At 32.6% G+C, this 13,083-nt stretch overlaps 2 protein-coding genes across 21 annotated transcripts; both read right to left on the bottom strand.

Annotated features, from left to right (window-relative positions):
- Window positions 1-355: 355 nt before the first annotated feature.
- On the bottom strand, window positions 356-3,313 carry LOC141678753 (uncharacterized). Its single transcript, XM_074485129.1, has 4 exons — window positions 2,845-3,313; window positions 2,650-2,768; window positions 2,434-2,549; window positions 356-786 (listed from the first exon to the last, which is right to left on the bottom strand). The coding sequence occupies exons 1-4, from the start codon at window positions 3,152-3,154 to the stop codon at window positions 513-515; spliced, it is 819 nt and encodes a 272-aa protein (XP_074341230.1). The 5' UTR covers window positions 3,155-3,313; the 3' UTR covers window positions 356-512.
- A 1,337-nt stretch (window positions 3,314-4,650) lies between these two features.
- LOC141677103 (uncharacterized) lies at window positions 4,651-12,851 on the bottom strand. 20 transcript variants are annotated; one of them, XM_074482848.1, is made up of 11 exons: window positions 12,443-12,851; window positions 12,118-12,239; window positions 10,876-11,011; window positions 10,731-10,786; window positions 10,422-10,656; window positions 9,989-10,064; window positions 8,518-9,858; window positions 7,850-8,012; window positions 5,989-7,542; window positions 5,650-5,880; window positions 4,651-4,946 (listed from the first exon to the last, which is right to left on the bottom strand). In XM_074482848.1, the coding sequence occupies exons 1-5, from the start codon at window positions 12,501-12,503 to the stop codon at window positions 10,516-10,518; spliced, it is 516 nt and encodes a 171-aa protein (XP_074338949.1). In that variant the 5' UTR covers window positions 12,504-12,851; the 3' UTR covers window positions 4,651-4,946; window positions 5,650-5,880; window positions 5,989-7,542; window positions 7,850-8,012; window positions 8,518-9,858; window positions 9,989-10,064; window positions 10,422-10,515. The 20 variants fall into 20 exon arrangements, 19 of the variants coding, with proteins under 19 accessions (XP_074338949.1, XP_074338951.1, XP_074338952.1 ...); XM_074482850.1 differs by having other exon boundaries at window positions 10,422-10,600; XM_074482851.1 differs by having other exon boundaries at window positions 10,422-10,600; window positions 10,767-10,786.
- Between the last annotated feature and the right edge of the window lie 232 nt (window positions 12,852-13,083).

Raw genomic sequence — 13,083 nt, 5'->3', positions numbered from 1 at the left:
AATTGAATTCAAAATATATTTTTTTAAAATAATATAATTAAAGTAAATCTGTGTGATCCGTGCATTGGACGAATTTTAAGCTAGTATTAATTAATGTATCCAACAAAAAAGAGTAATGTTAGAGTTAGCAAAGTGGACATTAAAATTTGGTCAAAATTGACGTGATATTACTAATTTGATGATTTGGAAAAATACCATTTGTCGAATTTACGTGTATGCAGCGAAGTTATTATTATTAATTTATTTGTAAACAATCAGTAGATAACACGGGGTTTAGTTGTTGAGCTGTTTGGATAAATAAAAAGTTACAAATGGAAACAAAGAAATATATTATAATAAAAAGTATTATGAGACGATCAACGAAGAAACCAAGCTACGAGCAAGTATATATTACAACCCTTTTAAGTACAAAATGATTTTATTTATTTTGAAGTAATATGAGCACAATGACAATGCATGCCAAGTAGCAACATAATGTCCTGTAACTGCAACTCCAGGTCTGAATTTGATTTTCATGCTCTTGCTTTAGGTGTAAAACAACTGCAGGGAAACGAGGCGTTGTTCTGAAACTCATCTTCCCTGCAGTTTTCAGAAATATCATTACTGCTGTTATTGTTGTCTACAATATTATTAATGTTGTCGGGTACTCCCGAAGAAGGAGATTCAAGTGTTTGCTTCTCTAGCATCACTTCTTTTCCTTCGCATATGATGTGAAGCTCGCAGAATTCAGGCATATTTTGTACCATCTGATCAACAGTTTCGTTTCCTTTTCTAGACCTCAGTTTCCTGCAATTCCAGTTTCAAAATTTTGATAAAGCACTGGCAAATGTCAAAACTGCTCTATGTCCCACTTATATATATATATATATATAGTCCCCTATATCCCTATATATATATGTAGATTACTGCTGAATATCTATGACCAATATTTGATCTCTACTAAATTTTAGACGAGATGAGTTCAAAATTCAAAATCTGAAACTAATGAATTATCTATAGTCTATAGAATATGAGTATGTGACAAATGATTCTTAAAGTATAGTTATATACCTTATATTTACACAGCCTTGACTAAGATTTTTTGTGCCATGTGTCAAATCAAAAAACTGTGCCCAGAAAACCAAGAAAAATAAGTATATTATTAAATAATAAAAATTAATAATAATAATAATAATAATAATTTATATTCATAAAATATTATAGTAAATTAGAGTTGAAAAAAATCTTACAATTACATAAATAATAAGATACAATTATTATAAACAAAAAAATAACCACATAAAACCTAACTTATATGTAAACTTATTTAAATTTATATATATATATATATATATATATATTAATTAATTAATAAAATCTTAAATAAATCTTTTCATTAAATAATATTAAATATAAATATAATTTAAAATAAATTGATAACCTATAAATTGAATTATTAAAAATTAATATATTGCACAAATTGTCAAAAAAAAACTAATATTCATGGTATTTTATAGTTAAGACTAGTAGTAGCCTAAATTAGTTATCAAAATAATTAAAAATTTTATTAAATACTTGCTTAGTACTTCCTTCGTCCCATTGATTTGTAAATAAATAGTTTGGGCACGGTTAAGAAAATATGTAATTTAGTGAGAAAAAAATAAGAATAGTAGGTAAAATAGTGAGTTCAACACATATTTAATGTATATAGTGGGTGTACCGGAAGAAATGAGTGAATAATATTAATTTTAAAATTTTAAAATTTTACTATTTTGGGCAAGATTTGAAATGTATAGAATTGAGTAGAACATCTCTAAAAAAGAAAAGTATATGGAAATGAATTAGAACAGAGGGAATATTTTTTTTCAAAACTTTATTAACTTACTTAAATTGTTAAAATTAATATAACATTTTTAGTTTAACTCAAGATAATTATCTATAATCATTTGACATTCACTAATAATTCATTATATCTAGCCTTCTATTTATATATTTTTTTATTAAAAAAAATATTATACTTCTTTTTGCAAATAATATATATATAATATAAACACCCATCAAAAAAAATATGCTCCATCAAATTTTAGGGTTCTGTTCCCAGGCCCTCACCCCCAATATAGTTATTATCAACCTTGAGTGTAACACTTGTACCAAAGCCTTTATCTATAGTACTCACTCCTTTTGATGATTACACACAGAAATTAAGAAATATGTATAAAGTAGTGAAAAAGAAAGTGGATGAAGTGATATGACTTATTGATTTTAAATGTATGAAATGGAGATATTGAGGTAAATGTAGTATAAAAGGAGAGGAAAAGTGGGTAAAATAGGGGATTCCTTAATTATTTTTGGTAAGTTTTGAAATATAAAGAAATGAATGAAAAATCTCAAAACAAAAAACAAAAAACAAAAGTGTAAAGAAATGAAAAGGACAAAGACGGAGTATACATGTACCTTAAACTGGATTTGGGAGCACCTAGAACCAACTTCTTCATGTAAAGGATAGGAATGAGATCTAGTAAGGCTTTTGCTTCCATATCACTTTCAATCAATATGGTTTCCACTTTAACCTGCAATTATGATGGCCGCCCCTTTCAGTATTATGTTTTGGCATGTACATGAATACAACTCATATATAATTGACAGATATAAATAAGATGTTAGAAGAACCTTTGAAGCTGCGCAAATATCCAAAAACTTCTGAAGAAAATCTCTCCTCTTGCCTCTTTCTTGGATCATATATCTCTCCTTCTGCTCCGGATTCACTTGATTGATTGGGAGCTTTCCTACTGATAAAAATCAATACATGCCCATTAGACTCATAATACAACCACAACTACTCAAGATCTGATGGAGATGACTTACATGGAGTGGGGATGTAGTGAAGTTGAGGAAAAACATAGACGAGATTAACAAGAGATTCAGAAAAAGGATGAAGAAGATGGTTAAGTGTCCAAACCAGAGCATCCATGTCATGACTACTACTGCTACTATTACTACTAGTCGTCTGCCCAAGCAGTGCTACATATACAACTTGTTCATCTTCCTTTCCTGTTTCTTCATAAATGGATTCCAAATGCTTTATCTCAAACAGCTCCTCACTCCTATACCATTCCTCTTGTTCGATTTCGATTTCGCTCATTCTACTGCTACTACTGCTGCTGCTCCTCATCATCCTCAACTCTAATATATCTTTTGCTCACAAATACTTCTACTTTTGTGTTAATGCAGTTACGTTTATGTTCTTCTGTTACTTAGTTTGCTTGGGATGGGAGGTTGGCTTCTTATATATTGACGACACAAAATAGAATAACTCCTGCAACTAGTCTTGTACCTTTCTCTCCGTCCAAATTTATCAGTCTTATTTGATTTTTGATAATCAAATTGACTCACTTTGATTCTAAATAAAAACTCATGCTTTCATTATTTTAAAAAATTAAAAAATACATATTAGTAGATTAAATATACTTTCTAATAATATAAATTCTATAAATATTTTTAAGATCATATAATGTAAAATTTTCAATCAAAATTGGATCAATTTAACCGTAAAAAATCAAACAAGAAAGATAAATTGGGATGGAAGCAGTACTAGTTAAATTTTTTTATCATTGACTAATATATATAGTATCCTTTATTCATAACAATATTTATGATTTGACTTTGAGACAAATAATGGCCATGTTTGCATTATACAAAGGATGTTTCATATGGAATAGGAGCATCTGCCAAAGATACTCAAATTCATTCCTAAATATAAATAAATAAATGATTTAATTTTTACGTATTCATTTTCTATAAAAAAAAGTTTACACTTATTTTTCATTGTCCAAAAGGAGATTACTAAAGTCACCCTCACCCAGTGGTTTTTTTCTTTTAAGAGTGCTGGCCCTATGGTTTCCCATTTCATTAGAATATTAAAATTTTAGTTATTCATTTCATATTATGTCTGCATGTTAGTACTTTAAAATTAGTATAGCTAATAACTCAAAGATATATTTACAACATTTAAATATAGAATAAAGATAAGATAGTGTAAATGTATATATCAATGTTGGAATTTGACATGTACTATTGTTAGAAAATTGTAATAAAAACTGGTCAATTAAAATGTTGCAGAAATACAAGGCAATTGCCAAAACTAATCAATTTAGTGACAACAACCAATGTTAATTTTTTTATTGTCAACAGAGTGGATATCCCAAGTATATGCCAGCATCTTGATAGCATTAAGGTCAATGCTTGCCTGGGCGCATATTTTATACATTCCACGTCATTATTCAGATTTCAGAGCACCATAATTTTTTTCTATACTAAAATGTCAGTTGTCCAAAACTTGATCGATCTCTGTCGGAAAAGCCAAGTCCTCGACCAAGTCCATCAATCTTTTGTTGCAACTGTAAATGAGTTTACTAATGCAGTACAAAGAAAATCCTGGATTTCCCTTCTTTTTGTTAGTAGTAGCTTCTTTGCTGCCAGTACCATAAGTTCTAAATGGGCTGTGCATTCGGTTAAAACCGTACCGAACCGAATTTTTTTTCGGTTAACCGAAACCGAAATAAAGGAAAAAATGCTACCGAAAACCGAACCGAAATGTATTCAGTTTTAACCGAAACCGAACTAACCATTTCGGTTATTACCGAAAACCGAAAATAGAAACCGAAGTTTTAAGAAAATTTGCTAGAACTTCAAAAACTCGGAGTCTCAGACCATATTTTAAGTTTAGAATCAGAAATTCAGCATTAAGTTTACAATCAGAATTTAAAATATTGAAGTTACAGGCCAAAATCATTGAGTTTACAGCCTACAAGCATTGATAATAGAAAATTAGTCTAAATATTAAATTGCAGAATTTAAATTGCCATTGACTTTTTGTTGGTGTTGGTCCTGTTGGATGCTCTGCTTCTGCAGTTCTTCCTGGTCTCAGTTCTGACTTATGCCTGCTTCAGAATTCAGTTCTTTTCTTCCTGCAAAAGAGGTCCAAGGATCAGGAAACAGAGAATATCGTTCCGATTAACTAGAGTGCCACACCTAATTCAAACTTCAACTAAGAATGCAGACTGTAACTCTGAACAGGATACACTACATTGAAAGGCCAACAATATTTTACATCTTAAGTATTAGTTGCAACAAAAAGTACTAGTAAATAGATCTTCATAAAACATGCCTCAAAGTTCATGACCGACAAGATCAACTACCATGCAAGATAACCAACTGAACCTCTTGTAATAAATTATACATCCAAATGAAGCAAAACTTTTAACATTTGAATATGCAAGAACATGACAAGGCGTCTGCACAATGAAAATCTAAAAACTGATCACGATAATCCATCAAACACAAAGCAGCACATTGCCTGCATATTATAGTTTGTAAAATCTCAAATCTGGACACCTGCATGATGCAGAATGCAAATTAAAATAGATAATAAATTTTAACTGTTATATAACCAAAAGTGAAACTTCAGACCAGAAGCTTATATTACCCAGGATGTTATCAAATATAAGTTAAACTTATATTGTCTTATGCTGTTAAAATGATTTTTTGAGCTGGATCATATTGAAAGTGTCACTTATAATGGCTTCCAAATCATGATTAATACCTGTACCTATGAATTCTAAAGTTACTTTTTTATCTTTTCAACCAGAACAAAGTAACACAGTAACATACTTGTTCAGCCAGAAATAATTCACAGTCCGCCTCCTGAATCCGGCTGGTAGTGGCTGGTATTTCTGTTAATATAAAAAAATCCATGTCAAACAAAAACATAGCAGAATGGTAGTAATTCTGTACATACAATATACAAATGATGCATTTCAACTTATTGTTGATCTAGCTCAGTGCTGGTTCCAGTGGCTGATGCTGCTGTGGAACTTGCGTCAACTTTCATCTTCTCAAGTGCTAAAAAACAGATTGTAAAATGCTATTTCATAAGTAATCGGTGTAAATTGAAAAGTAATAGAAACTGAGATTTTATGCCCGAAGCAAAGGACTGAAATTCTAGCATACCTTCATCAAGTTGTCTCATTTCTTCGGGGTCCTCTTCAACACTAATAGCTTTTACGGTCTTTCTCATCCAATCTTGAGCACAAACAAGTGCTTCGACCATTTTAGGTGTTAGGGAACTCCAAAAATCATTGAGAACTCTACCACCCGTGCTAAAAGCCGATTCCGATGCAACCGTGGATATTGGAAAAGCTAAAATATCCTGAGCCATTTGAGATAAAACGGGGAATCTCATTGAATTATTTTTCCACCACTCTAAAATATCAAACCGATCCAAACAACTATATGTTTTTGGTTTTTCACTCAAATATTCCTCCAAATCGGATGCACTACCATCACTTGAAATCAATCCAACATCTTTCTCAAATTGCATCCTCAACGATTGATATAGATGCACTTGGCTAACATTTTCTTCCCTTCTTTTATCTCTAGCTTCATCTCTTTTTTTGTTTGTTGCCATTTTAGATTTGTATTCATTGAACATTTTGTTTAATGTCCCTTCTAAAGACTTTCCCATCGACCCCCACCTCTTATCCATACATGTGCTTTAACATGTACACTACAAATTGTAACTTGTGCCTTGGATCTAGTACCACCGCAATAAATAAAAGATTGTTCATTTTGGTTGGATCTCCCCAATACTTGTTAAACTTACCCAACATTTCCTTTCCAATCACATACATTTGCTCATTACTACCATATGTCCATTCATTCAAGATAGCATGAACCGCATATATCTCATATAAAAAAATATTGGAAGTAACATAAGAAGTTCCCGAAATCTTCACGGTTAGATCATAAAAAAAATTCAAGAACTTTGCAAATTTTCTCGCGGTAATCCAATCTTCACTTGTTGGCCTACCATCAACATTGTCCAATTTGAGATTCTTTTTATACCTAGGATCTTGTGTATCTTACCTACTAAATGCTCTCTCATACTTTTCCGTCACATCTAGCATTTCATAAGTTGAATTCCATCTAGTATCGACATCAAGAATTAAAGCTTTATTAGTCTCAATTCTCTCAAATTTTGCACATTCCATAAACATGAACTCTCTAGCGGGTGACAATCTCACATACTTAACGGCATTTCTCACCTTACTATTTGATTTGTCGAATACACCCAATCCATCTTTTACAATTAGATTTAGAATATAAGCAACACACCTCAAATGCAAATTTTCACCATTCAAGACGCTAGTTTCCCAATTCCCAACTCTCTCTTTTAATTTTTGCAATGCAACATCATTTGAAGTAGCATTATCTACCGTAATAGATAACACTCTAGTGATTCCCCAATCCACCAAGCACTCCTCGATTTCCATTGCAATTGACTTACCTTTATGACTATGGATTGGACAAAAGTTTAGGATTCTTTTATGCAACTTCCAATCTTTATCAATAAAGTGTGCGGTCAAACACATATAATTAATTCTTTGATTAGAAGTCCATGTGTCCGTAGTTAGGCAAAGACGTTGTGTTGGTTCACGCAATGAGCCTTTTATATCATTTCTTTTAAGAGCATACATTCCATAACAATCACGTGCAACCGTCCATCTAGATAGAATTTGAAACATTGGTTGCACGGTAGCCATAAACTCTTTAAATCCCGCACCCTCCCCAAACTTGAATGGTAATTCATCTACAATAATCATCTTAATATACTTTTCTCTAGCCAAATTCTTGTCAAAAGTCCAACTAGTCAATGATGCATTTCCACTATCCTTATTACCTTGAAAAGCTAATTTTGTTTGACAACCTTCAACATTGAATAACTTGCAAGATTTCAAATAATTATGCAAACTACTAGTACCATTCCTAGAAGTATTTGCACTTAATTCCTTAGAACAATACTTACACTTACCTTTAATAAGGTTCCCTTGTTCATCTCTAATTTTTTGATAATGATCCCATAGATTGCTTCTCGATTCCATTGGCTTTCTCTTTCGGGGATTCGAAGCTACGGTTTCGCTTGGAGCTGGAGTTTCATTTTCAAGTTCTTCTCGGTAATCACGCTCACCTTCCATCTAAAAAAATCAAGAAAAAATGGAATAAACATAAGATACAAATTGAACAGTAGTTAGTAAGCATTCTGGTGAACAGTAGTCAATAAGTCAGAGACAAACTGAAATCAAGCATAAAATACATATGAGGACACAGACACTGACAGAGACAAATTAAACAAGAATGTTCAATACATTCAAAATCAAAAAGAATGTTCAATACATATTTACATACACAAATCCTCAAATGCACAATTCACAAATCAAACAAATTATAAATTATAATTTCTGTATAACAATTCAAAATAAAAAAAGAGGTAAATTAATAACTCTTCTCCCTCTCCCTGTACTATTATTTAAGAGAACTAGAGAAGCCATAAATTCAACAAATTATAAATTATATATATATATTTATACATATATAAATATATATACATATGCTTTAGTCTTCACTCTTCAGTCTTCACCACTTTTTCTTTTTCTTTTAGAATTAACATCACAAAATCGTATGGAAATCAAAATCGAATACCTTGAAAAAATGAAAATTGAAGACCTTGAAATGGACTCTGAATCGATGCTGCTGTGCTGTCACTCTGGAGTCGACTCTGAATCGATGGACTCTGCTCTGGAATTGGATTATTGAGGATAATCGAGATGGATTTTTGAATCGATGGTCTGGGTTTGGTTTGTGAGAACAGGAGAAGTGAACTAATATTGTAATAATTAAGTAATTAACTTTACAGACACAGACAGAGATAGTATTATAAATATTTTATATTTATATATTATATAAACTTCGGTTATTGTTTTCGGTTAACCACGGTAAAAAACCGAATTACCGAAAAACCGAACTCCTGAAATTTTACTACCGAAAACCGAACCAAATTTTAAAATTTGCTTAACCGAACCGAATGCACACCCCTAACTAGTCCTACCATACATAAACATCATCTTTTTAAAATTTTCTATTTAGGCCGAATAATAATTAGAAAAAAGCTATCTGCTGGTTCACTTGAAGCATTTTTTGATACTTACACACAGTATGTTTAAATACGAAATAGGATACTGCACACCTGACATCAAATATTCAAAGCTGAAGTTTTACTATAGAGAAGCTCAAACAATGGTAGCTAGAAATACAGTAACCTAAGCTATGAAAGAAAAACCAAAAGCACCACCGCCTGAATCAGAAGTAAACACAAATGTTGCCATAATATAAAACCAAGAACCTTCAGAGATCTCAGGAGTCGCCAAATTCTGCCAAGTTACGGTGTGCATATGAAAACCACAATCTTCAAGTGATCTAATTACATATATCGCTCCTTTTTGCACCTGCAGGTAACTTAACAGTATCTGGAAGCACCTCATCTCTGTTTTCTATTATTATATATTTTGCGTTTGAGCATGCACTTAAAGACTGTCAGGCTAGGAGGGGGACTAAACCTATGTGAAATTGACAAGACATGATATCATGCCATTCCCAGGGAGATAAACTGGAGGAGCCCTCAAGGGCATATACACAGAATATTTGGTGACAGCAACATTAGCTTAGCTCTCTCAAGTACAAAGGACAAATATTTCTGTAAAAATTACTTTGCCTTCAGGAACTAGCCATTACACACTGCAAGGCAATGGAACTATTAAGGTGATACAACTACTACTGAATTTAATAATTTATACTTACAAAAAAAGTTTGCATAAAAATCAATAGTAAAGGTCAGAAAGACAGAGACGAAAATAAATTATGAACTCACTATCTGTTACTCGGGTTTCAATTGACTTTGAGGCTGTGTGAAAAATTCTTTTGCATTGTTTTCCACCCCTGCCTCTACAATAGCTTCCAAAACTAGGTCAGATCCTCTGACATTTCCTGGTATTAGGCACAATAGATAATTAATACATTACAAAAAACTTTGCACAAACAAGGTCTTATATAGATTCAGTAATAAATTATGGAAAAAAACAATAACTCTAAACTTGTATGTTATGCAAATGTGCACCTCGTCTGGGAACTAAGAAACGTTTATAAAGTATTAACCACATATCCTGTGTCCCAATCTAAGTTATAGATGAATCCTGCATAAAATGCAAATGCACCTTTATATAGAGTATAGGACTGTACAACAGTCACCTTCTGAAATTTAACATATACATGATATGGATGAAAGCCATTAGCGCTTCTCTATATATTCCAAAATGTCATAATTACAGTGTTACACATATAAGGGTGCAAAGAAGCAGATATTCAATTGCAAGAGGACTCCTCATAATGAAGCTATCCGTCACACATACCAATCAGGAGTTCAGATTCTATTACAATGATCCGTCTTGAGAACCTATTGATACTAGTGGAACCCAAAATGTAACAAGTAAATCATAAAATATAATCTGACAGGCTTCATCTGACCAAGAAAATGAGGATAAGGTTTTCACCTTTGCGCTTTGGGAGCAATCCAACACTTTCTGCTGATACAGGAAGGACAGAAAGAAGCCCCGAATCACCACTTATCTCACTAGTCCCAGACCCCTAATTAAAAGCAGAGGATTCAGCTAAACTTGCGTAAGCAGTTGCTTTGCTGTGGATATCAAACGAGCTCGAAGTAGTTGCTTTTCTGTGAATATGAAAGGAGCTTGAAGCCGTTAATCTAGAATCCTGCAAATAATCAACCTATGGTAGAAGTTTATAAAAAGGAGGCTTGATATATATTCATATAAGAAAACCCTTGCTTTATTTGCACCAACCTTAGAAGTAGTCCTGGATACGTTCTCTTCTGTTACCTTTTCTGGTTCTGTGCCTTCTACTCCACGCCACGGAAAAAGGATAACTGAACCCGATGCTCACACAAGAAAAAAGAAGAAGTAAACTATAGATTTTAACAGATCATACCATTTGCTGCAGTTGTCTTATCAAGATTATCCACCAGTCTTGTCGTCAATTGACCAGGATTCATAAAAGAGACTGTTCTAATCTCATGACGTATAGCTTCCAACTGAGCCATTGTTTCTTTTAGTTCTTTATGCACCTAAACACAAATTTAAAAATGATAACTAAATTTGTATAAACATAGAAAAACTATGATATCAACATCTTTAGATTTATAAAACCAAGAAATTATACTACTAAGAAAACTAGAAAAACTCCTAGTAGGTCCATAAACAATGCCTTGCAAGAAAGATTCAGCTTAGAAATAACTACAATATACTATACTTAAATACTTTACTCTTCACGGTCAACGCCATTTAAAATTTTCATCAAACCACGAACATGGGCCTGGAGTAAATTTATTACAGTTGATAAATAAAAAAAAATAAAAAAAACTACTTTTTGAGTGCAAAATTAATTTTTTCCCCGAAAATATTAATATTCATGACTAAGTTATCCCTTTGATTTATAACTAAGTATAACATATCTGCTAGAATTTCAGTAAATTATGGTTAGTAACTACATGTCTTTGGGGGAAAACATGTATAAATAAAAATAAAATAGTTTTTACTTCATTCTTCAGGCTTCACATAATCGCATTTCATACATATGTTACAACAAAATACACTTGGTTATTCGAAAGAAATTAAAAAGTTACACATACTATATTAAGAGAAAAACATGTTTGGGGTATAAATGTAATCGTCTACGAATCAATCTTTTACTGATCTCCAAATAAATTTCTGTCAAAAAAATGGAATGAGACACAGACTTGCACAGCTGCATGAGTGTAGTAATTTGGAGCAGAGAGTATTACAAACTATCTAAAAGATTTAAACACTCCATTCAAAGTTTGATTCTAACCTTCAAGGTATGTCAATTGAAACTTAAAATATCATATAAAAAAAAATCAAAATAGAACCAAAACCCGTATTTTTTTATTGTAGAGAACCCGCGGCTGCTACCCGACGGGTGTGCACTGGGTAGGCTCACGCAATGAGCAAACCACGTGACAAGTTCTGACTCAGGAGACATAATCATAAATTCTCTTCCGTAGAATTCGAACCCGTGACCAAGAGGATAGTTATCCCCTCTTTAACCCTGGCGGCCCAAAACCGTATTTCAATTCACAAAATGAGGATATAGCGTATTGAGTGGATGTTTTGTTTTGTGTGGAAATAGTAAAGAAGAAGGGGGAGGAGGTACCTGGTGAGCCTGAGATTGATGCATAATAACATCAAACTGAGCACGAGCTAATTGAACATAACCAATTGCACGACCAGCCAGCCTCCCTGCTATTCTGGAAACACGTGGGAAATCCTTGGGACCTAATAGGGTTGAATTTATATAATATCACAAATTGATTGTTATTAAAGCTTTATACATACACATACATTACTGGGTGAAATATAATCAGTGGACTGGTTGCAATTGAAAAATGAAACATAGAGATAGACACGAAACTACACAAAAAGTAATTAATTAGTAACACACAAATACAAAGAAAAATGAAGGAAATGGATGCACCTACCATTGAAGGCAACAACAGCTCCGATCAAGAGGAGAAGCTGTCCATACGAGACTCCAAGCATGTTAAAAAAACCCTACAACTCACACCCTGTTCCAGAAACTTTTTCGAGAGAAAACACAAAAAAATGTAAATGTCGCTAGAGGAGTTTGGTACAACATGGAGGTTGTCGCTGAAGTAATGGAAGAATCGCGGAGATTTGGGCCGAAAATCGGGCGTATTGTGAAAAGCTGAATACGCCTTATCTGCCGGACTGAATTTGCAAAGGATTCCAAACGTGGTGGCGGAGTAATTCCTACTCAGCCGTGGGTGCCCGGAATAGATCCCGCAAAAGCTTCACGTGTGTTTTGATAGAGAAAACTAGTGTTTAACCTTTGCAAACAGGAATTAAGTCCATGACTCTTTTGATTAAGTCTAAACCTACTTGGATAAGTCCTAAACCTACTTGGATAAATTTTAGAAGCTGTTATGGGCTTAGTAAAAAGATAGCCCATCATGCACACGATGTTGCACGTTAATAATTTATTAGGTGGTAAAGTGTAGATATAATATATTTATATTTCATTTATTCTCTTATACTATTATAATAGCTTTGTATAACAAACACAATAGGGAAATTGAACCATAAATATATATTTTTAAAT

The sequence above is a fragment of the Apium graveolens genome, chromosome 8 (genome assembly GCF_009905375.1).
Source record: "Apium graveolens cultivar Ventura chromosome 8, ASM990537v1, whole genome shotgun sequence".
In the NCBI taxonomy this organism is placed as follows: Eukaryota; Viridiplantae; Streptophyta; class Magnoliopsida; order Apiales; family Apiaceae; genus Apium; species Apium graveolens.
Note: the sequence above shows the minus strand (reverse complement) of the source record. Positions and strands in the feature narration are given on the sequence as shown.

What these genes read in the sequence shown, in the direction of transcription:
- LOC141678753 (XM_074485129.1), bottom strand. Translation starts at nt 3,154, where the DNA reads ATGATGAGGAGCAGCAGCAGTAGTAGCAGTAGAATGAGCGAAATCGAA. An exon ending in TCACTACATCCCCACTCCAT is followed by an intron (nt 2,769 to 2,844) that starts GTAAGTCATCTC and finishes GATTTTTATCAG; the next exon opens with TAGGAAAGCTCCCAATCAAT. An exon ending in ATATTTGCGCAGCTTCAAAG is followed by an intron (nt 2,550 to 2,649) that starts GTTCTTCTAACA and finishes TCATAATTGCAG; the next exon opens with GTTAAAGTGGAAACCATATT.
- LOC141677103 (XM_074482843.1), bottom strand. Translation starts at nt 6,523, where the DNA reads ATGGATAAGAGGTGGGGGTCGATGGGAAAGTCTTTAGAAGGGACATTA. An exon ending in AATGAGACAACTTGATGAAG is followed by an intron (nt 5,881 to 5,988) that starts GTATGCTAGAAT and finishes TCTGTTTTTTAG; the next exon opens with CACTTGAGAAGATGAAAGTT.